Genomic DNA, 25,129 nt, shown 5'->3' on the forward strand with positions numbered 1-25,129 from the left:
GTGCCCTAAATGAGACACCAGAAGTTAACTGCTCTCCTGTGATCCATTAAGATATAAACAGATATTGGTTAAACCTAAATGGATAATCTTTCTTAGAAAAATGGAAAGCGGAGACAAGGATTTATTCCACTGCACGTACGTTGCTGCTTGCTACTCCAGCAACTTAAAAGAAGTACAAATTGCTCCTGCCCCTCACAATGTGCAGTTCATCTGGTTGGTCTGCAGCTTTGTGTTAGCAATTATGTGTGTTGGAAGGGAGCTTGAGCCTTTGTTGTTTCTTTTTTCTAATTCTCAATCTGAAGATGTTTAAGAACATATTTTTGTTTGGTTTTACTTTGCAATTTTTTATTTTTATTTTTTTTTTAGGAAATGAAAACTGAAAATAGCTATTTGTTTGTATATAAAGCTCTGTGTTTATACAAAAGAAAAGCTTGTATCTAACTTGTCATCCTGAAATTAGAAAAAAGTATCACAGTACTCACACTCACCGAGGCAGTACATAAGTTCCTGCCAACTAACTTTGTACAGATCTTGTCATAGCTGCAGAGCAGACTTTCAACTGGCATTTGGCTCAGATTCTCTGCTGACTTACTCTGGCAACGCAGTGCCCAGAAAGCACCTGACCAGCAAGCGCTCAATTCACCACCTGCAAGGGATGCCACAAATATCCCACTGCCCCTCCTCTCAACACACGGTAGCAAAGGTGGCAGAAGTAAAATAAGACTTCCCAGCGCCTTCCAGCAATCCCCTCTGGCCAAGACCCATTTGAAAGCAGTTGCTTCCACATTAGGGCTAAAATGGATCAGAAATCCAGACACACAGAAATTCACCTGACCACTCAGGTGCCAGTTTAATGTGGGAACACCAGCCTCCAAAAAGAAAATCCATCATTTCCAGAAGACAAAGAGCCACTAGCCAGCTGGGGCAGTGTTGAAGTCCTGTCCATTGCCACTCCTCAGAGAGTTCAGCGTTTACAGACAGGATCTCACTTACATCTATACCATTATAAAGAACCTCTCAGCATCTTCCAGGCAATCCTCAGTCCCTTCACATGCATTGTTTATCCCAAAAGATCCTGCCTTCAAGCTAGGGACTAGGTAGTAGAGGAGTCAGCCTCCTAAGGTAATTCCCTAATCTGGGCAAAGATCGGAACACCTCCTCCCTCCTGCAAACTAGCGGGAAACGAAAGCTCGCTGGCATCCTGAGACTCAGATTCTCTTAATTTTTCAAACTACCCTAGAAGCAGAAACTGTGCATAAGATTGACTCTTTAGTGATAACAGATAATCACTTGTTATCTACTGTCTGGGTTGTGTGGACTCCCTACTGCTCAAATTTTCCCTTCAACATCCTCCTACCAACCACACAAACAGCAAGTGCTTTGGCAGAAACAGTGTCAGCGGTCAAAATATACCCTGCAGCATGCTGCTGCCAGCACCAACTGCTCTTTCAGCACACCAGAGCTCAGTAATGGGGACAACGTGAACCTCCTGTTCTTCCACAACTGACACAGCAGATTAAATGTTGGAAACGGGGAACCACCATGAACCACCTCAGGTTGCACAGCCCAGAGACCAGGATCATATACCACACAGACCAAGCTACCAACATACTTCATGGAATGCATAGGAAAACCATCCTCCCTCTTCTCCAACTAGACTAAATAACCTACCTCATTTCACTCAGAAGAATTCAGTCTCGTTTCATACGGAGAAGGACTGAGAACTTGTGGAAGATATTTAATGTCCAGCTTACAAAACAGATCTATGTTCCTTCTGGCTGCAAAAGTCAGGAGAAAAAAAAAAATCTGTGCTTGTTTTTAAATAGAAATGATGCGTGTCTTCATCAGTCTTTAGAAAACAAGCACTCAGATCTGATTCCTCAAACTACCACCACATTAAAGCATCCTGATCTTGAGCAAAAGCAGACAGAACACAGAAATTCCAAAACTCCTTCAACAGGTAACATCATCCATCAACCCAGATACCCACACCCGAGGCACAGAGACCACTCTGACAGTATTTGAAAATAGCTGAAGACATTTCATTACTCAGGCAAGTCTGGGAATATAGTTATCTTCAGTATCCTCAGGGGACTGAATTGATTGAATTCAGTCCCTTCGGGCAAAAGGGATAAAATACCTCTAGTTCTTGTACGACCTCTGCTAAACCGAGATCATGGATGAAAAGCAGCTACTGAAAAAAACCACTTTCACTCCAGTTTCAGGGAAATCTTCATTCCTTAATCTGGACATGAACTTGGTCTCTTTAGCCCATGCACTTGTCACTACAAGCTAAACTATTCTAACACATGTATCTGAAACTACATTAAAAAAGAAGGCACAAAGTGCAATTGAGACTGAATTCTCCATGATTCATTATGTCTCACTCACATCCAGTCAGTCCCTGGACTCCATACACTTTCCTGTAAAAATATGTCCAAGAGATGTTCATGTTACCAAACAGGCTTAAACAACCTTTTCCAGTCTAGTATTTGATCTTCTGCAAAGTCTGCATCACCCCAAAATTCCTTTATAAGAAAGAGATTTGCTTTATATTGAAACAAAATAACTTCTGGAGTACAATTCTCTTCTCATCCACTCCTGTTTTAAGTCCCTCAAAGGCAATGGGATACAGTGTCCTATATCCTCTGAGTCTGTAACATAAGGCAGTTGAAGGTATGAGTCCATAATGATCCTTTCTACCACACCCATCAGACTGTGGGCACACTGAGATAGTGCATCTTTTATGGAAGCCTACAGTTTCAAAGACTTAGCGAAGTACTTTGAATTTTAAATTTTCCTTTGATCCACAGGTGGCTTACTCTTGACTCTAAATCACCAAAAATCATTCAGCAATGTCTCTTCTATTTCCAGTGCCTTTTGGTGCCTGACTTCACAAGCATCAGGCGATATTGTGAAATAAGTCATGACTATGTCAATGGACAGTCATAACCATCAATTCTCTGGTAGAAGAAAAACCTAAGCTTTTCAGCAACATACTCCCATTGATGTCCCCCAAGATACTGTTGCCCTGGGGCTCTCTGTCTTATCTATCTTGCAAACATCACGTTTCCTGCACATTTTCCACATCCTGCTTACACTTCACCAAATTATACTTCTTTCAGATCAGCTATGACTCTTGCAGCCCCCTCAATTTCAGCAGTTTCAAAGCTACGATACAATTGCTGAACAAATATAACCTCCTAAGTACTATCTCGTTTCTAAACTCCAAGCTTGTCTGATGTGACCAGAAAACCTTGATCATGCCACTCTGAGGGGATGCTACATGAGGGGAGGTGATTGCAAGAGCCAATTATCTCCCCAGATGCTCTCCCCTGGGAAAACTTTTGGCTGCTCTGAAGTCCATTCCAGGAACAACACATTCATCGAGTGGATGATTCAGGAGGTTTTGCATCTTATTCAGAAGGTTCTGCAAGTTATGGGAAGGGAAGGAAAGAAAAAGCGATCTCTTTTTCAGCAGAGTCATTCCTTGAAACAATCCTTTGATCTGCTGCCTAAGGCAATATCTGCAACTAGCCTCCAGAGAGTTCATTCGGGTGAAGCATCAAGGTCACCCTACTGCTCCCAGATCTGTGAACATCTGTGAAAGCACAGCCCTATTATTAATTCCTACAACCACGTGGCAAGCTATCCTTAAAATGCCTCAGCATAGTCTGTCCTCACTGTGTACTTCTTGGATAAATTACGATGAAAATGTCTGAAATTTGAAGCACCAACAGGAATTCTCCCCAGGTTGTTCAAAAATGTTATCGTACCTCATCACCTCCTAAACTCCCCTCTGTCTTCTCATACCCAGGTTTCCACACTTGGATAACTGATTATTATGTTAATCAGAAGTGAACTGCAAGATCATTTCTGAAGTCAAATCTTTGCTGAGGCTCAAACTCAAAGCAATCCAAAGCTTTCCTCATCTATATTTTGTGCAAAACCAGATCAGAACCACAGCAAATATATTTTTGACCATCCCATTGACCCACCTTGCTGTTTGAGAGTGGGTATATTGCCTGCTCATTTCCCAAACTTGACCAAACAGTTTTTAACTGCTGCTCATAAAAGGTTTCACTTTCACGTGCAAATTATCAGTGTTCACCAGGAAACCTCTTTGCTTTGACTCCCAGTGCACCCAGTTCTTTTTTTTCAGATGGCATTTTTATTCTTGCTTTAATTCTACCTGCAAGGCTTCCAGTTCTTGTATTAGAATCACAGCTATTCTCTCTGATCTCTTTTGAGACAAGAACACCAGTCACAAATTTCCATTTTGAAAGTTGGATCCATCTCATGATACCAGGTTATTGTTAGTCACAAGCAATGTTGTCAGTTCTGGAGACTTAGGGTTGTTTCAGCTATAAAGAAAAGTTTGAGACGGTGTCAGGTATTTTCTTGAGTATTTATTCAGACAGAACGTATAAATTCTTGTTTTCCTGGACACGGGAGAAATCAAACAGCAGGAGTTTCTTTGATTAGAGTTTTCACAGAGAATAGTGCTCAGTAGCACACTCTAATTTTTATTTTCCTCGGGTCGACGTAGCAGGTTTTCTCTGCCTATGACTGAGTTTTTGTCCTACGTTCTTTATACTTTTACTCACTTAGGCCTGTATAGCTTGCCCTGTCGATGCTGAATGTCTTTCTAAGAAGCTTCTTGGGTAACACAGCTCAGCTTTTACTCAGGCTTTATCAAGTGCATGAGCTTTGGGTGGTGACTTCTATTGCTTCAGCTGGTTGCAGAAAGGAGGAAGGATTTTATCTCACACCTCCATTACAAATGAAGAACAGTAATTATACTTACTAGTGTCAATGAGGTTCCACCCAACATACGAGCATGACAATAATGCCAGCAAGCGTAAAACACTTCTCAGCACATGCTTTTTTTCTTACAATGATGAAGCTCATTCTGCATCTTTAGATAGATACTTTAAAAAACATGTTTGACACATGGGAACTTTAATAAACTAACTAGGTTTGTCACAGCTGGCTCACTCCCAAGGTTTACCATGAGATAAGCCAATATAAAACAATCTATGCAACTTAGCATTGAACATCTTACTAGATCAACATTTATAAAAAGAGCACTGACCCAGAACTTGGAGAGTTTGGTTATATTCCACAATTTGTTAACAACCTCATGCGAGTCACTCCTCTGCTCGTGTACCATCCCTTATTACAGTAATTCCCTTTAAACATACTTTAGATCCATCGTTGAAAACTCAAACCAGCACTGTCCCACTTCCACCTCTATTCAAGTATTCAAAATGATTCTATTAAGAGCAGCCAAATCACAGCAGATGGTTTAATCTGCCATAGAAAGCAAATGGATCACATGAAATGGTCCTGTGGACCAAGAGCTTGACTCCACCAGTCTAATGCACAGTATTGCTTCAAATGTTCAAATGAGGTGTTATAACAGAAATTTACAATTAAAGGCTTTACTATATCCTAGATATTGGGAGGGGGGGGGGGGGGGGGAGGTGTGGAATACAGTAATTGCTCCTTACATTGAGCTGCAGAAAAACCTGTTCAACTACAAAAGTTAATACAGACAGGACTCACTGCCTGCCAGGTCCTGACCTTGTTTTGTTTTTGCAAGAGAAGTCATTGCTAACACAAACTGAGCACACCTCTAACCCAAATCCTGCGCCTGCCCAGGGTCCATAGCAGCGCCCTCTCCGAAGGGCCAGATGCCCACCTCTGAATGGTTTCATGACCAAATCCTAATCTAGCTATTACTACTCCTGAAAATCTATCCAGGGAGGTAGAAATCTTAACTTGAATTCTCTTCAACAGTTTTTGGCTTTTTTTTTTTTTAAATGCCTCTTGACATTTGCAGTTTGTAAGCCTACAAATTTGCAGGAGTCAGACCTACATCTCAGACCATCTGTACAGGAAATAATGTCATGCATCTTTGCTGCTATTTTGTCAGTTACTTTTTCTGAATAAAAGAATATATATAATACGTAACAAAGTCACCTACTGCCTGACAGAAATAAATTATTACTTCCTCACCAAAAAAAAAAAAAGACCCCACACCACAATATCCACTAAATTTTCTGTATGTTATTTTGTACTTTTATCATTTAATGGCAAGGATATTTTTTTTCTGATTTCTAATACTCTTAATACTGTCTATAAATAACATGCTACGATGACAGCAATGATATGAAAGGTCATCTACAAAAGATACTTGAAAATCTTATTCAAAATTTGAGCTTCTGGTATTTACTGAAGTATTCACAACTTTACTGTTGTTACAGCAACAATAAAATCCAAAATATTTACTACATCAGTTCCTTACTTATGAAACCTGTTCAACCTTAAAGCTCTGCTAAATTCTGTCTTCAACCTGAGAAGCATCACAGACATTGCCCTACCTGGTGTAAAACCTCGTTTTAGAACAACGAAGTTCCACCAAACTCTTCACTTAACCCTGACTTTTCAGCAATCTGTGTAGGGTGAAGCTCACCAGGCCCTGTCTTTCAAATTCGGAGCGGGGGTGAAGCCTACAGACCAGCACCCTCACAAGTGACAGATGGCAAGGAGGGGACGGTGCATTCCGCTGAAACTGAGCCTACCTTGGCAAAAGGCGATAGCCTAAGTCGGAAATCGTCCAAGATGTCAAAGTAAATACTACACAGGCAGCTAACCCTTCTCACTTGACACAGTTTGTTTGGTGGGTTTTTTTTTTTTAAATGAACGAATTTATATTATTTTTTTTAAAAAATTTCTAGATAGCCTTAAAACTTTTATTCTTTGATAGGAAAAAAATGGAACTTGCTTAGTGATGCATTTCAACATTTCTCACCGCTCAAATGTACAAAGATCTGCTCCTAGTGTTTTCAAAACTGCTATCCAGTCTTTTCCTCTATTTATTTTTTCTGAACAATTAAAAAAAATATATTAACTAGATTTAAAAGGTAATAGAGTATTTTAGCAAAGCACACTACTGATCCAGTTATCTGGAACAACTGGCGAGCGTGTCAGAAATCTGAACCCAGCTAACTTTAAAATGACATCAACAAAGTCATGCAAAAAGCACTGTTTCCAGCCTCAAGTACTGACATACCATTAGTTAGTCATCCCCCCCACCTGCAAACCATGTGCTCTGATTTAAACTTAGCAGAAGAAAATTACTTCTAAACTTGGGGCACTCCTTTCACACCTTTCATTTATGAACATGCCTATTTTCAAGCTTTTCCCCACATCCATGAAGGAGAGCAACCCACTTTTTCTTACATGGAAGCTGAGGCCATCCAAAATTCATACAGCCCTGGGAGCTGGGATTTACAAATAATGCCAGGTATTGCAAGATTTAGGATAAAACTATACCGGTCACATGCAACTTAGCTGCCCTCAAAAGCTGCCTACTTAAATTTTCTCCATCACAGTGCTCAAGATTATACAAGTACACATAATTTCACAGGCGTCAGGATGTAGATGCACACTGGAGCCAGGCAAAATTCCCCACAGTGAAACGAAACCCGTCCTGCAGGGGTGGCTGGGGATGCTTCGGTGGCTTGTGCATGCTGCTCCTCCAGGTTTCATCCAAAGCAGCGTCAGGAGGCAGGCAGGCAGGCAGCTGGGAGCCCCCTGCGCTTGGCCTGCCTCTGCTCTGCACACAGGGATACCAGCACGCATTTACACCAAAAAACGAGGAAAAACCCAAAGAACTGGGTTGCTGTCTTTTAACTGGGCAGTAGGGATAAAAATTTGAGGCTTACCATGAGTTTAAGCAGTTGTTTTTCTAATGCTGCAAATGCGTGCTTTCAGTTGCCTCTGCAACATTCATTAACTCGTGTATGTCAATTGCAGGAAAAAAAACTTGTTTGAAATTCAAACAAGCCTCTAGAAGTAAATCAAGATAAGCCATCCAAGCATTGGATCATAACAAGTTTCTGTATTTTGAGATTCCCATAAAAACCCACGGTTCAGGGTTTGTTTGTTGATTTTTTTTAAATTGCAATGATTTTTATCTCCCAGAGGTCAAAGAACAAAAGCTTGATTACTGTTTTAATATCAATTCTTTGTAGAGAGAAGAGCTGTAGTAAGCTTAACTTTTAGTGTCAAACAGTAACAATGACACTTGGATATGCTCTCATAGCTGCCTTCTGCAGAGTAATTTCATATAAATTTCAACTCCATGCCCTCGCTCCTGTGGCAGTAATAACTTAAAGGGGCATTTCAAATGAACCATCCAAAATGTATTATATAAGAAGATTACCATAGTACCACAGTTCATTATACATAAGATTAGTTGTTACAAAAGTATTGGACATTGCATGCACTTAGCAAATCAGCCATGCACTGCAAACAATAGTACGGAGCTACGTCAGCAAAGACTGTTGTGCTTTTACACAAAGAATTGCATAAGGTACCATAGGCAATCTTAAAACTGCTGTTTCTTTGAGAAACAGCCTTTCTCTTGGAGAAGGTAGTATCATTACACATTTTCCTAAACACCACCAAAAACCCTGGGGAAAAAAAATATCAAATATTCATTTGTTTGAGACCACACTAGCCTCAGCACAGACCCCCACCATTTGAAATATCGAAGGACATAGTGGCAGTGACAAGCTGATTTCTTCCACATGGAGTAATTTGAAAAGAAATAAGACAGTTTGCCGGTAGATTTCATAGCTATTTTCTGTCAGCAGAGGACTCCCAGAAGCTCACAGAATCATAGAATGGTTTGGGTTGGAAGGGACCTCAAAAGATCATCTAGTTCCAACCCCCCCGCCATGGGCAGGGACACCCTCCACTAGACCAGGTTGCCCAAAGCCTCATCCAACCTGGTCTTAAACACCCCCAGGGATGGGGCCTCCACAACCTCTCTGGGCAACCTGTTCCAGGGCCTCACCACTCTCACAGTAAAGAATTTCTTCCTAACATCTAATCTAAATCTACCCTCCTTCAGCTTAAGACCATTACCCCTTGTCCTGTCACTACACTCCCTCATAAACAGTCCCTCTCCAGCTTTCTTGTAGGCCCCCTTCAGGTACTGGAAGGCTGCTATAATGTCTCCCCAGAGCCTTCTCTTCTCCAGGCTGAACAACCCCAACTCTCTCAGCCTGTCCTCACAGGAGAGGTGCTCCAGCCCTCTGATCAGCTTCATGGCCCTCCTCTGGACTTGCTCCAACAGCTCCATGTCTCTCCTGTACTGGGGCCCCCAGAGCTGGATGCAGTACTCCAGGTGGGGTCTCACCAGAGCGCAGTAGAGGGGCAGGATCGCCTCCCTCGACCTGCTGGTCACACCTCTTTTGATGCAGCCCAGGACATGGTTGGCTTTCTGGGCTGCAAGCGCACACTGCCAGCTCATGTTGAGCTTCCCATCAATCAATACCCCCAAGTCCTTCTCCTCAGGGCTGATTTCAATCCATTCCTCGCCCAGCCTATAGTTGTATTTGGGATTGCCCCAACCCACATGCAGGACCTCGCACTTGGCCTTGTTGAACTTCATGCGGTTCCCACGGGCCCACCTCTCCAGCCTGTCAAGGTCCCTCCAGATGGCATCCCTTCCCTCCAGTGTGTTGACCACACCACACAGCTTGGTGTTGTCGGCAAACTTGCCAAGGGTGCACTTGATCCCACTGTTCATGTCACTGACAAAGATGTTGAACAGTGCTGATCCCAGTACCGACCCCTGAGGAACACCACTCATCACCGTTCTCCACTTGAACATTGAGCCGTTGACCACAACTCTTTGAGTGCAACCATCCAGCCAATTCCTTATCCACCGTGTGGTCCATCCATCAAATCCATGTCTCTCCAATTTAGAGAGATCTCCCAGCAACTGTCCATCTTCTTCTGTTCCTCTTCAGCTCTACTTCCCTTCGAACAGGTGCTGCTTTTTAGACCACGCACATCAGTTACTGCCCCACCACACACACCTACCTCATTCCACATGTCTTGGCTCTGCCGATTTCTCTACCGCCTCACCTTACATCCACCAGCACAGCCCTCCGCACCCATCTCCCCCCCTCTTCTTCATTGTCCAGGGGCCAGCAAGGGAGCACTGAAAGGACAGGGGAGATCGTTTTCCTGTTTTCTCTTCTGCAACCTGTAGCAATCCTGTGGTCACTCATCAGCCAGCAGAAGCAGCAGCAAGGGAAGCATCAGGCGATGTGATGTACCTGTGAAGCCCACGACAGGCTGGGGCAGCTTCAGCGCAGGCAGCATCTCAAATGTTCCTGCTAGCGTGAAAGGACCCCCCAGACTAGAGGCACAGAAGGAAGGGGGGGGAAGCGCTCATGGACATGGTTTACAAAATCTGCCCCAAGTTTATAACAACAATTCACTTAGCTTGCTAAGTCAAAAGGTAAACCTGAGCAGAAGAACCAGCGCTGCAGGAGCTCTGCGAGGGGCGGCTCGTGCTCAGGTACGCTGCAGGACAGTGCAGCGGCACTCACATGGACTCCAGGCAGCCCAGCCCGGTCAACACTTTAGGGTCCTCTTTCCTTTATTATGAAGCAATAAATAAGATGTGTTTTTAAATTATGTGCTTTGGACGAAGCTTTGCTGCTATTCAACAGCAACCAAAAAACCACAAACAAATAAGCCTAAAAGGTGGACAGGGATTTGGGCACAGACAGACTGTCGAAAAGACAGCACTAGAGTGACAAGATTGCTCCTGACAATCTTTTGGCTATCACAGCCAAAATAGCCCCCCCAAAACCTCAAGCAATACCTAACACAAGACATGAATAACAAGCATGTTTTAGGCCTCTGTTTTCTCTTTTTGCTTTTCTGGTTTAATTGTTTCTGATTTTGTAATCAAAACCATTACACCTTGCTAGAATGTAATTTCTTAGTTTAAGTTTGTTTCATATTTGAAGTGAACTGAGGTAGCACAACCAGAAATTATTTTTACTTCCCCAGAGACAGGGAACACAAAGCTGTTGGACAACCAAAGCCATCCAGTGCCCCCCAGAAAAAGAATCTGTAAATCCTGGTAACTGGGATCCACCACCCGCCCCGCTGCAGGTCAGGCGGGGGCCTCCTGGTGCCCAGTGCCAGCAGAGAGGAGAAGCTGCCCCTGCCAGGTAACACCCACTGTCCCCCGGCAAGACGCAGGTACCGAAACAGCGCACGCGGTCGTAGGGGTCTGAATGAGATCCTTCCTCAACTCACGGATGTCAAACCCTGAGTAAATTTCCGAAGCAGCAGACAAGGACAAGTCCTACATGCTGAAGGAGAAGTGGATCTCAAGACCACGCCTGCAGCTCAGGTCGGTTCTCAACACACGGCTGCAAGATTTTTTTGATTTTTTTTTTTTTTAAACAGGGATAACCGATGCATTTTTGCTTATCCTCTTCGCAGAAATTCCATTTTACTTGAAACTTTCCACACAAAAACATTCAGCTGCAGGCACCTACCTTAGGTCCAAAAAGGCAACATTTAGTGTCACTATAAGCAGCTGAAAGCAAGACCTATATCCAAAAGTGTCTGCATATCTACCTAGTGATGGAACTTCTGATTCAAGTAATTAGATAGAATACAATACAAATAACAAATGAAGGTTTAAAAGAATCAGTCATAAAGGGGTTTATGTCCTTAATATAATTCAAATATGCATCTCTGACAAAATACAACACAGACAAGGAAAAAAGTAAAATCCTGAACTACCATTCATTTTCTTTTCTCTTTTTTTTTTTGATAAACATCCCTAATCAAATATATCGAAGTCACACTTGAACTTCAGCCATCTCCCTTTCGTACAAGAAGTAACAGACCTTTCAAAGCAAGCAAAAACCAGGTTTTGAAGTACATTAAACACACGTGCAGAGGACGTGGCTTTGTGCTATTGCCCAACAAACAGGCTCACGCTTCAGCCAAGCAGCAGCATCAGCCTGCACCATTAACAACGAAGGGCAGCGGGTTTCAAACACCTCACTGTGCGGTGAAACACCCGACTGAGCAAAGGTTCCCTGTGCTTCTTACAAGACAATGCTCCGAGCCGGGGAAGTCAAAGATTGAGTGGACTCTTTCTTCTGTGGCACTTTTTAAAATATAGGATAACCTTGATTTCTAGCGAGTCTGAGAACCATATAAAGACGGTTTAGTTAATCCCCTCATTACGTAAAAGGAAGTTAAATCAGACTTAACGTCATGCAAGTTAAACAATCTCCCCTCTCTTTCCCGACTACTGCTCACACTACCCATAGCCCATCTGAGAACTACAGAGGTTGTAAGAACCACACTGCTTGTCTCAATTTAAAATTCAAGTCCTCTCTCATTTCCATTACTGCCCCACAGCTTACGGGTAAACTTGCTTTTACATTAAATCAATTGGTTCTTTTTCCCTAACCCCAATTTTCTCTCCACTTCTGTTTGATAATGAGCTCTTTGAACTGAGGATATTACATTTTAGCATACAGTCTCATAAATCATAACACCGTAATTAAGTCTAATCCTATGTCCTTCACACCCAAGCTGTGCTCTGTGTGCAAGTAAAACTTCTGAAACAAACAAACCCCCTCGGGGGCTCATTATTCCTGCATTTCCATAAGGGCGCTTTGTGGAAAGCTTTGTCTCATTGTTTATTTAAAGACAGCGCTGTTGTTAGAATATTTGAGATGAGCATCAAAATAAGTTCGTTATAAATGGCAAAGCTGGAGCGGTGCCTAATTGCTAATGTGAGTGGATAATTACAGAGGATATAAGCTTTGATATATGTATTGAATTGCAAGGTATGCAAGATAGAGTTGTATTTATATGTCTACATCTCTGCTTATGTGGCATTTATTGTAAGATCAATGAAGGTATTTAATAATGCATATAATATGGCTCATGGTTAAGAAAGTTATCACAGAAAAGAAATACACCATATAGCTGAAAAGTGTCATGTAATGGGCCAAATTAGGTTCCCAGGTACATTAGCATACATTCAAAGTAGCTGCAGAATTCAGATCAGTGCTTTCGCATTAGGAACACAACCAAGAGAACGTATTTCTCAAAATGCTAATCCTACATAGTATTAAAAAAAAAAAATTAAGAAACACAATCAAAACTGTCAAATCTCATTGGTACTGTCAGTCACGAGGATAAAGTACGTAGGTAATAATACACAAGTACTTTTACCCACAAGAAAGCTGAAATTCATTTTCCCCTCCCTCTTCCAGGTATTATTTGATTCTGTATCAGAGTTAAATTATGAGTGATTCTAATTATGCCACTCTCACATTCTTCAGGCTTTTTATTCTTTCCTGACTAATTACACTTTGCCAGCTGGCACAAGAAAGAAAAATTTGCTATTAAAGGAGGCATATTCTCTTCCTTGACCGTAGCTTACATTTTCAGGCAGTAGGAGAGAAGGGTTTAAAAAAAAAAAAAAAAAAGCAGCATCGGTTAAAATAATACAGTGCTGTGTTTTAAGCATCATCAGTCACTACATCTTTTCTCTCAGCACCATTCCTGAGGCCAGCAAGATGACACACTTTAGCTTTCGTGATATTTGTAATATTTTGGTTTATGCTGTTCCACAGGCACTTTGCTCAATCTTGTCTCTTCACAAAGTATGATTGATTCAGTCTGTGCGTGAAGTCCAAATTCAGTGAGACAACTAATGCACAAAAGCCTAGTGAAGGAGCTCAAACAAAACCTGTGATACTAATTTCAAATCAGAAAGTTCTGGCTAACATTTCCACACATTAAGAGAAGTTGTTCAAGAGAAATCAACATTAAACTCAAGAAAACAAGTCCGAATACTCTAGAACACACTTTTCACTGCTAATTGAAAGGAGCGCTCCTTGTCATCCACGGCCATATATGACCTAGCAAGCAGCTCCTGCTGCATGCTCCATTAATTTTGTTCCATGAGGTTTCTCGCTGCTACGGCACAGAAGCGCGTTTATGGAGGTGAGACAGGAATGCAGCTACCGATGGTGTCTAACAGGCCCATCGTCAAACTTTCCAACAAGCTGGCCCGTTGTTACTTTTTTTTTTTTCCACCTCTCCAATTAAGAATACTTTTTCCCCCTCCTCGTTGTACCAATAGGTGATTAATAGCAGCTCTGATTTCCAGCATGCCTCACTGCCAACATTTAAAGCCCAAATATTGGGGAAGGTGGTCTCAAGGTTCAGACGCTGGTCTAGGACAACTTAAAATACCTGGATTCATTGCCTACCTCTGCCACATACCTCCTGTGGGACATAAAGCCTCCAACTGCACAGAAGCTAAAACACACTAAAATCTCAAAAAGGGGAAAATAGAGGGGAAAAAAACCCCCACGTTATTAACACAGCACCAAATACATCTTGAAATGACAGAAAGCTACCCATGGATGTAAAATCCTTTCCCCAAATATTTCTTTTTCTGTAGTAAAGGGTAAGACTACCAGTTTATACATTCAAAAGCATTCTCCTTTTTAAAAAGGGAGGGGGAGGAAGAGAAGCTCAGAGCGCCTTGAGATCGAAAAAGCCAGATTACACATCACCAAACCCAAAATGAGCCCAAAGCCAAGCAGAACAAAGAGCAGAGGGTCGCTCGGACTCTCAGTACCTCAACTATCCAAAGACCTGTGGTAGCCCTAAAACCCTCTCCCATACCATTATCCAGAGGTTCCCATCTCCACTTGGGATCCATAGCCTGGAATATCCTCCTGGAGACAGTTGGTTAGACCTCCTCCTCTTCCAAAAACTGAGTACAAGGGTTCTCTTAAAATATGGATACAGGAGGAAGAATTCGGAGCAATGCTGCCTGACTTCCCTGCCCCTGCCCCCATCCCACGCTACAGCACTAACCCCAGATGCGGAAGAGAGGTTCAGTTTCCTCTTCTGAGTAAGAGGGATCAAATCTAAAAGTAGAGCTTTCACACTCACATTCAACAGCTGTTTATAGTAAAGAAACGGTTCAGAAACAAGGACAGGACCACAGGTTTATTCCAGCTCACAGAAGTGTCCCAACCTTTTGGGTCTCATTTACAGCATCTCGTTGTTCCAGCGACCCTCAAATCCTTTTTGGAGAGGGAGGTGTGGAGAGACGCTTCTGCCTTCACCTAGCACCACTCAGCACGCTTGCCGAGACACAGGGCCAGGGGACATGGATACCCCGTCTCCTGAACAAGGAGGACCTCCTAGGCTAGAAGGTCCTCACTGCACGAGAGGAAGATGTCCACACTCAGGTTCTAGTAGACATTAATCTCATCCTACACTTGATCTGAATAGCTCAGCTGCATCTTTCCCTTGTCTTCAGGTTACCTAAACTGAGCTCTCTTGCTACTGCAGAAATTTTCATGTGCAAAAAAATATTCTAAAACGCATGAAACAGCCTTTGCTTAGAAATCTCCACCTTGAAGCTAATCTGTTGAGCTGGTTCAACTCTTCAAGGAGTAAGGTCCGCTGACGTGACAGACCTCCCCAGCCTGGAGAGGTGCTATGCACTTTTTAATCTTATTTATAGAATGGCCTCACTCACGCTTTGTTTAAGAAACAATTAGCCTTTGACAGTTTAAAATAAACAGGACTCTCCCTGCTGCAGAGTCACTAGACCTGAGCTGGATTTCAAGTCCTTGCAACCGCATGAGACTACCTGATGGACTAAATAGTGTAAAAGCGACGAGTTAACTTGCCTAGCACCTTTCAGAACAGCACCCTGAGCAATACAGGCAAGAGCAATAAAACAAAGACCCACATCAGCCAAAGGAAGCAAGCAAGCAATCACTCCTGCTGCTACCCCACTTCGTCCTCACCAACAAGAGGCACCTCTGGAAGATGGGGCCACCGCAAGCATCTGAACAAAGCACCTGCAGGAATGCAGGAGATGCAGGAATTCAGCAATGGTTGCACACCAAACATGCAGCCGGGCAAACGTCTTCCCTGAACGTACAGTTGTTTTTCTTCTGCCTCTTGCATTGCTGCAACTGCTCCAAAGGCAGCAATTACAATAGCTAGCACTGATAATATAATCTGGCATTGTAACTTTAAATTTCAGTCCAAGGTCTTGTACCACCAGCAGAGGGGTCAGCATTCCCATTTACTAGACACGGGAGTTTTCCACTGGTGACTTCACGTTTCCTTCAAGGCCTTCAGCTCCTCAACTCCAGCCTCCTGGCTCTGCAGCTGCCTCTTACCACGCCAGGGAGCAGGGCACAAAAAAAGCTGTACTGAAAAGCTAACAGAGCTACATCAGCATTCTTGAACTCCTGGACTGCCACTGAAGGAGAGATGCGCACAGGAGTCCTGTCTCATCCCAGGCAGTTTTCCTGAGCTGGGTTAGCTGGCTCTTACTAAAAGAGAGCCTGGATAGCCTGTTAGTTAGGGTGTTGGCTTCAGTTCAATTATTTCTCCTGGTAAAGAACTCCTGTGTGCCTTAGGCAAGCTTAGATCTCGGCTTCCCATCAATAAAACTGGGGGTAAGTGTCCTGCCCTAACTCCAAGGGATGAGGGGAGGATGAGTGGTCTCAAGACTGTGACATGAGAACACCAACACGTATTCAAGCAACGCACGGTTGTACAAGCACCAGTCACAGCAGAAATGTTTCTGACTGTAGACAAGCAGATGTTCTGCGAAATGAGGAACATTTCTCAACATAATGAAAAGTAAAAGAAAAGCACGGCAAATTTAGCTTCCCTCAGATATCAGAACACAGCAATAAGACAAAACAACAAAACCAAACAAAACAACAAAAACTCAACAACGAATTATGCCAACAAAGCAGTAGTGCTGGGGTTACGAGAATAAGAAACAATATCCAGTGATTAACAGTTGCAGAAAGTAAACGTTTTCAGACAGGATTTAAAATTACTAGAGTCAGCAAATTGAAAGGAGATCTGAGGCGAAATAGTCACAGATAGAGAAGGCACAAAATTAACAAATAAGAGGAACAAACTATGGAATAAACACTTGTCAACAGATGAAATGAGTGAACAGCAAGGATAGGAAGTAATAATAAGATAAAATATAAAGGACCTTGAACACCATCTCTTTTCCAGTAACGGTACCCCACCAAGTCACTTAGATGTTTATTGTTAGCATTTTAATACTGCCTTTACTTCACCCTACAGTCCCCCATTGAAGAGATCTCAGGAAGCAGGCAGCCTAACACAACATACAGGAGCGATACCCAGGCACATGTTAATTAGCAGCAGATCAGCCTTAGCACGTTTAATTCTTATTCTGAAGGTACAGCTAACGTTGAAGCAGCAAACGACACTGACATTTAACTGAAGTTTGAGCTGCCTTGTCAATTGGATCACTACTATTCAAGCAGTGCAGGAGATGTTTCCGTTGCCAAAGGTTTGAGGACATGCCACAAAGTCACTGATACTACTGCAGCCCTCCGACGAACATCAGAGGGAACCGCTGCACCCGCAGCACATATCACTACAACCATGTTACATGATATCAACGTATTCCTAATGTCATTCGCTGGGGTCTTCTCTCCTGGATTCCAAAAACGTGATTTAAAGGAGTCAAGGTTATTAAAAACCTCAAGCAAGGAGGAGCAGTTCAGTGAAGCAGACACAGTTAGTTGTGTTACAGCTCTTCACAGAGAGAAAGAGCAGCTCGTGGAAAAAGCATCCCCATGAAACTAAGTATCTGATTACTAACCACCGCAGATAAGACTTCAGGCAAACGCAAACCAGAAGTAAAGGGGATACACGTTTAACGAGCTGATTGCCGCGATGAGCAAGAAAAGCAAAGTTTTTGTCCCTTTACGTCGTCCTCAAAAATTCTCGGTAAAAGAAACACACGCTAAAAAACCCGCACCCGAGTAAGTTCGCTACAAATAACGACTACGATAACGCCTTTGGGTAGAGCACGGGACTGTTTCTACAGAGCGGGTTCTGGCAAACGCTGGGTATTCCGGTTTGGGCTGGCCCGGAGCTGCAGCCCCGGCAGGAGCCGAGCGAGGAGGAGGGCGGCCAGCCCCACGCGGAGCCACCGCCGGGCACCGCCGCCGTCCGGGCCCCGCTGCCCCGGGCCTCGTTCCTCCCTTCTCTCCCCGTTCATCACTTCCTACTTTCCCCTCTCCGCCACCGAGGTCGCGGCAGCGGCAGCGCGCGCTGCCGGCCGCTTCCTGTGCTGCAGCCGGCGCTGCCCGCGGGTCGCCGCCCCCAGCGGGCACGGCACGGCACGGCGCGGCACCGCCACCCCCCCCTCGGCTCAGGCAGCCCCCGGCCCCTCTCTCAGTCAGTCAGTCTCTCACTCACCCCAGCGTGCTGATGAAGCCGTTGACAGAGCCCTCCGCGTACAGGGACACGATGTCCCCGATGTACAGAAAGCTGGACATTTTCTCAGACATTTTGGCTCATTTTTAGTTGATTTCGCACGCCTCCCCTTCAAAAGGAAGAAAAAAAAAAAAAGGAACAAAATAAACCAAAATAACACCGATCTGAGGGGGGGGGGGGGAGGCCGAAGAGACGAGGCACGGCGGCGGTGGCGGGGGGAGAGCGGGCCGGGCGCTCAGCGCGGCCCCTGCGGCGCTCCGCGGCAGCGGGCGCGGGCTGACATGAGCGCGGCGCCGCTGCCCTCCGCGGACCGCCACGGCTCGGCCGTTCCGCCGCGCCGCCCCCTGCGCCTCCGCCCGCCTCCGCCTCCCGGGACCGCCCCGCCCCGTCGCTGCCACCCCCGGGCCAGGGGGTCGTAAACCCACGGAGCGGGGCCTTTGCCTCGGGCCCTGGGTCAGGGTGGTTTTGCTCGCCCGACAGCCGGGAGAGCGGCTCCAGAGACACCCCACCCCCCGCCATAACTCTTCGGTATTTCCCTGCGGCCCGGGGATAACCTGCAGCCCTCGACCGCGGGGTTGGAAACGGCTCCTTGGGGCTGTAACCCGAGGGAGGCAGCGGGGCAGAGCGGAAAAGCCGAAGCGGCGGGTGGGATGGTGTCCCTTCCCCATTGCCCCCCGCCTCGGCCAAGAGGTCACCGTTGCACTATGCTGAGTTTAATCACCAGCTTAGGGCACGCTCAATTTTATGGCTTACAAGCTTTAAGAGCCCCAACTTCTTTATTTTCTTAAATCATAAAGCTAATCATGCCAAAATCCTGTGCGGGGATTCCCACAGCACCTATTTCCATAAGAAAATTGCCACCGATTTAACCAAAAAAACCAACAAAAAATCCCAAACACCTCAAAATAGAGAACGCTCTGGAAGACTTTTCTCCTGAGGAAAGACGGGACACTGCAGCGTCCCCACGCTCACTGGAGCGGGGGCTGCCAGCCCCCCGGCACACTGGAAGAGGGCCACCCCAGGGCTGCTCAAGCTCCAGCCTGCACTTTGGGAGCCAAAGGGGCTCACGCGGGGCCGCGCGAATCCACGCGGCTTCACCGCGCTGCCCCAAACCAAGTACGGGCCCGCAAAACCACACGTCCAGCAGCGGGTGGAAGCGTTTAGTTCAAAGGAAGGGCTACTTTCTGGCGTGGGATTCTTATTCTTAAAAATGTTGTGCATTCTTTAAACAAAAATGTAATTTCCACCAAGGGTTAAAAGAATCAAAATATTTCCACTTTTTCTGATTTTTCAGCCACACTGTACCTCCCTGAGACAACGCTCCTAATTACGGGCAAATTCAGCAGTAGTACTGGTTACCCACTGTATTTTTCCAACAGATTGTTTGGACTAAAAAAAAAAAAGAAAAGAAAAGAAACAACTCACCCAGGTCTAACAGCCTGATCAAATACTATCTCAAACAATAAAAATATAAATCTGGTTGCAGGAACATGCAGACTGCTGGAAGTAATAGGTTGAGGGTTTCATACTTGCATTTATTTTCCCACATCTACAGCTTCTAGGCTTATCTTACTACTTCAGAACATAAATTATTGACATCAGGAATGCTGAGTCTTCAAAGTAAAAAAAGTTTTACCATCTACATGTACAGAAAAAACCTGTCGTGCCATTCTAGAGTTCCCTTTTTGCTCTTTTATGCTGAATATTTTGGACTTGTCTCTTCTTTGTAACCACCAGGATACAAAGCCATCAAAGATCTGTGCTGGCGTTCTGCTTACGTACATGTGTACGTACGCAGGCCCTACATCTGACACTTTACCAAATTCTTCAAATTCAGTCTCCAGGAGAGACTGAACCACAATTATTAAAACATTTCTGGAAAAGAAATACAAAGAGAACGGGTGCCAGAGCCCTTGTTCTAGAACTGGCCCCTGCACAGCAAAACCAAAGATGAGGTGTTTCAAACTGCCCAAAACACACATATTCAATCCCAAAGTTGAACTAAATTAAAACATACCAGAATTAGAAACTGAAAGTCAGAGCAGTGCAAGGCACCGAAGGGGGAAAAAGAAGCTAGAGCTCCCTGCCCACACGTTGACTAAGTGAAAAGCTTTGACCCCCCCAGGGTCCCCTCAGGAGCCACCAGGCAGAGGGATCAGGTGTTTTATTTCACAAAAACCTGGTTCTGGACAGTTTGAGCCCACGGCTGAGCAGCAAAGGCTTTACAATGCCTTGACAATATTCTTTGCCCTCCTGACCCTGTTTATCTCAGCCATTTTATACCAGGCTTTAATGGCCTAATTAAGATACTTTAGCAAGGGAGGTTTCAGGTTTCCCAGCAGCACATGAAATCCTGGCATGCCTTAGATCAGTGGGAGTTTTCCTGAGAATGGACTTCAGAACTCGGCCAAGCAACAAGTTTGCCGGTCCTTTGTATGCCTGGGAGCAAATCCCCATTTGGGATCATCCACAGCCAGGAAGGTTCAACTCTGTTGCCTCAACGTAGCTGACTGGGGCCATTTCAAGTGTGCTCTGATACCCCATGAGACCTGGCAGTAGGCTGGCAGCAGCGAAAAAGGACTGCCCATGCCCTTGACAGCTCTGCCCGCAGGCGACTGAAGGGGCCCTCGCATGTTTTGGCATTACAAGAGGGTTAATTCAGGTCATTTCAGAAGAATTGCTGTGGCAAAGCTCGAACTGATAGGAGTCCTACACTTGCAGTCATCTTTGCTTCTTCCCCCACCCCAAGGAAATCAAGGCACTAGGCTGGTTCAGCTTGGCTCATGCTGGAGCCAGCAGCTGAAAGCTGGTACCAATCTCTCTGCTCTCTAGTGATACATATATATACACACACACATATGAATTTAACTGGAAATCTCAATCCAGTTCTGAGCAGTGACCGCTAGCATGAAATCACCATTTTTGTGAAAAAAGGTCAAATCCTGAAAGCACCCGAGTATTTAAGCAAACGCTTCATTTTGAACCTCTCGTTGAAACAGTCCAACAATCTCACTGAAGTTGCGAGATTATTTGTACACTGAAAATAAGCAAGCACTCACCCGCTTTTGTAAACCAGGTCTTAAACTGGTACGGAGATCACCCTGGAAAAGCAGATCTGAGGAAGCCTTGCTGATCCTCTCCTTGCAGACAGAAAACTTTAGTGACGAATGCTCCTGTAGCATTTTTAACAAGTATTAACCCTCTTCTATTAAAAATAATGATTGTGCCTCTCTGAGTGTTAGTTTTATGAAGATAGTATCTGGAAAAAATTAATTAAAATGGAAGAGATTTTGTCATAACAAGTCTACACAGAAAAAAATAAAGCATGGTCAGAGATGGTAATGGAATATTGCTTCATTTATCTGGAGCAGAAATAAACCAAATGGGTTGATAAATACAGATATTTTTACTACAGTTTTTAACCTTGCAATTAGCTGCAGGGTGAAGGTGAGGCCGCTTAGCCAATAACTGGCATATGTTTTCCATCAGTTATCTCTGGTAATCTTTTGTTCCAAAGCTAGGAATACAGGCTCCACCGTGAAACAGGACCCAGATGCAGAAATCATCAGCTAGTGCTGACAGGCTGCCCCAGCACACGTATTACTCTGTGCGCTGTAAAACCGAAGAAGTCTTTCTTACTCAACTTTCATTTCCAGTCTATTGCTTATTTTCAGAGAAGAAAGTATTTCTAGTGATCTTTGCAGTGGTATTCCAAAATTAGATCTCTATATAAAAGTATTTGGCACCATTTTAATGAATGAAGGGAAATTTCGCCATGATCTCTAGGTCCTAGATTTTGATGCTCGTTCTGGTGCTGAGGCATAGAAGTAGTTTATCCACAGAGAGGTCGGTCAATAGAAACACCCTGTTGCAGCACTGAGCATCCACTTTAGATGCGAAAATACGCAATATTAGAATGACCTCAGGCTCAACTCACCAAGTAAATAGGCCGATGTCATCATGTTCCTGCTCCTTTTCCACCCCTCACGTCTTAGGAAGATGTCTGAATTTCCTGCTCATCTTGTTTAAACAAGGGAAGCTCCTGACAGAAGTTGAGGGGTTTTTATGGATTTGAAAATTGTCTGATTGGAAGGACTTTAATCCCACACCTACGCAACCTACCTCTTGTGTGAAGTTACAGATATGTAGGCCACTTCAGTGAAAGCAAACTGGAGCAATTAGAGGCTTATATACAGGCAGCATTGATGTCTGTTTTCATGAAAGCAGAGGATAGTGCTTTCCAGCTGCAGGGGAAGAGGGGGAAGAGAAGAATGCCTTTAACTGCTTTAATACTATAGATATAGATGGGATCAGGCCAAACCCCAACCCCAGAGCTTTAGCATGCAAGTATATGAAAGTTTGGACCCAAAGCCTTCGGTTTGTTTCTCATGTTTCTAATGGGGCCAGGAAAAAAAAAAAAAAAAAAAAAGAGATCAGACCATTCCAGACATTTTGATATTTAAAACCCAACTCCTCTGATTTTAAAGTCCATCTGTGGTTGGAATATTTTTAATATACTTATCTCAAGCAACGCACAATTAACAGCTTGAGGAAGGCCTGGCTTTTGAAGGCACCTAATGAAGTTTCCCACACAAGCTGGAGCCACCCATTACCTTGTGGATATTAATATTTGAGACAGCCTAGCTCTTCCTTGAGCACAATGGCATTTCAAAACACTTGGCTGTATAAAAGACAGCATTACTTGGCCCACAAGTTGGATCAGAGTGCGCCAGAACAGCTTATTTTGACAATACCCGCACACAAGAATTGATTTATTGCTGGTAGTGCTTTGTTTTATTTTGCCTATAGCAAACGTCAGAGTACTAGATGATTTCTTGATAGCTAGCTAGCTGTGGGGACTCATTTTGCCTTTTTTCTCGTCGTGGGAGTTAACTCTTTACTGATGTTGTCGGTATTCGTGCCATACAAAATATTAAGCATCTGGTTAAAAAAAAAGAAAAAAGAAAACAAAACAAAAAAGAAACAACAGAATACCCTGGGGAAAAAGAGGCCTGACAGAGATAAATGTGATTTAGCAACATAATAAAACAGGGGTGTAGTGAATCATGCAAAATAAGCGTCATTATTTGTTTGAGAATGAGAAAACCAGAATATGGAGCATTCAGTGCTGACTTACCCACTTGATTCAAACTGCCTTAGTAGGAACAAGAAATTCTAGCTAAATTCGTAACACCTAGTTTTATAAAGGACTTTCTGCTGGAGGGAAACATATTCTTCTCAGCATTAGAGGTGGCCCTGAAAATGAACAGCTCTCACAAGTGTCCTTTGGGAGGTTTCACTAGGGCACGGGTATGAGCTTTGCATCCTCGCTATCCAGGCACATTCGCATGCGTTATGGCGCGCGTGCATGGACAGGGACCGGCTGACTTACTCTTTGCTACAACTGAACTTAAAAGAGCTAATATATGTATTAATTCAAGTATTTAAATAATCACTGTTTTGCTATAGTAATCTCTTGAAAGAAACAGGCTTAGAAATAATGAAAACTGAAGTTATTTGTGAATTAATTGTTTAAGTAAAAGGAGTTTAAAGAGGAAGCCTGGGCGCCCTTCAAACTGTGGCACAATACAACAGCTATGTAAATAAACTTCTGAGAGCAGCTCCAAGCCATTCAAGTGAAGATATTTTTCCTTGCAATACATTCAAGCCTTTTGAAGTAAGTTTCCAACTGTTTAACGACCAAAGTTGTTCATTCAAAGAGCCAAATACGAAAAACTCAACCAAAGCAGAAAGTACAATGTGCCTTTCTTTGAAAACATCTATATAGAAAGGATGCTTTATTTAGAGGATTCAGGAAGTCGAAGCGTTGCCTTCTATCAGCTCACAACCACAGAGCAAGCATCAGGAAGCGCACAAAAATGAACTTACTATTCCTACGTGGAACGAGTGCCAACGGTTACACCAAGTTTGCTTTCAACCTTGCAGAACTCCCTGCCAGCCCCCGCAGACTTGTTAATCAGGCAGCGTCTCCTGGGGTTTCTTTTCTGTTTGGTTGCCTAAAAATGAAGTCTTTCCCTATGAAATGAAGAGAGGCATACCTTGTATGAATTTTTCTCTTTTGCTGGCTGTCATAAGATTTCAGAAGGTTCAAACCTGAAAATGCAAGGCGGAAAAAAGTAATCTTCACAGAAGGAAATGAAAGTAAAGAGCCTCATTTTTCAGCTGCCTTTTCTGCTTTGCTTTTCAGTTCACTAGCTAGCCCACTCCTAACCACGACCTGTGCAACAGAAGAATCAGTGGATCTGTAGAGTATGGTGACTGTAATTACAAAGCAATTGTGGTTTAAGTCCTGTCATTAATACCCTATTACCAGCAGAAAGGGTGACCCTATGGCAGTGGCTGCAGTGTGGCTACAGCATAGTTAATATACAGCAGTTCTTTAATTATATATGAAACCAGATGTGCAACGATGAACATTTTGACTGATACATCTCACTGAAACTCAGTATCTTAATTTTGGAGTAAAAAAAGTTACAAAAGTTTCACCAAAATTTCCACAATAAAGAAAAGTAAGAAAAGCAACAGCTCTAGTAAGAAGCCTAAAAACGCACTTATATGTGCAAGCTGGATAAAGTGGCAGTACTTAGTATTCCTAAAGAACACAGCTAGTGTATCAAAAGTAGTGAAATATCTCTGTAATTGCAGTATAGCTGCAATTTAATTGCAATCATGAGGCTTGAAAAGTGTACCTGAGGAATACCTCCTACCTTTTTTTTTTTTTTTTTTATCATGCAGAGCATGAGGAAAGATGTTTCAAACCTATGGAAGCTTCGCACTTTAGGACTGCTTAAAAAGCCTTGTGCTTATGATGTTTTTTCCAATCTTCTTTTTTTTTTTTTTTCCCTTATTGAAAAACTTTTCCAAAGTTAAATACTGCTTTTTTCACAGGAAATGTCTCCTTTCACTAGCATACCGGCCATGTAACTCT

At 43.6% G+C, this 25,129-nt stretch overlaps 1 protein-coding gene across 1 annotated transcript in view; it reads right to left on the reverse strand.

Annotated features, from left to right (window-relative positions):
• Window positions 1-18,525, reverse strand: part of ITPR2 (inositol 1,4,5-trisphosphate receptor type 2) — a 261,890-nt gene extending 243,365 nt beyond the window's left edge. Inside the window, exon 1 of the mRNA XM_075759160.1 lies at window positions 18,163-18,525. Within this exon, the coding sequence (XP_075615275.1) occupies window positions 18,163-18,254 (92 nt within the window). The 5' untranslated portion in view covers window positions 18,255-18,525. The remainder of the gene's footprint in view (window positions 1-18,162) is intronic.
• Between the last annotated feature and the right edge of the window lie 6,604 nt (window positions 18,526-25,129).

Source organism: Balearica regulorum, chromosome 1 (assembly GCF_011004875.1).
Source record: "Balearica regulorum gibbericeps isolate bBalReg1 chromosome 1, bBalReg1.pri, whole genome shotgun sequence".
NCBI classification, from domain to species: domain Eukaryota; kingdom Metazoa; phylum Chordata; class Aves; order Gruiformes; family Gruidae; genus Balearica; species Balearica regulorum.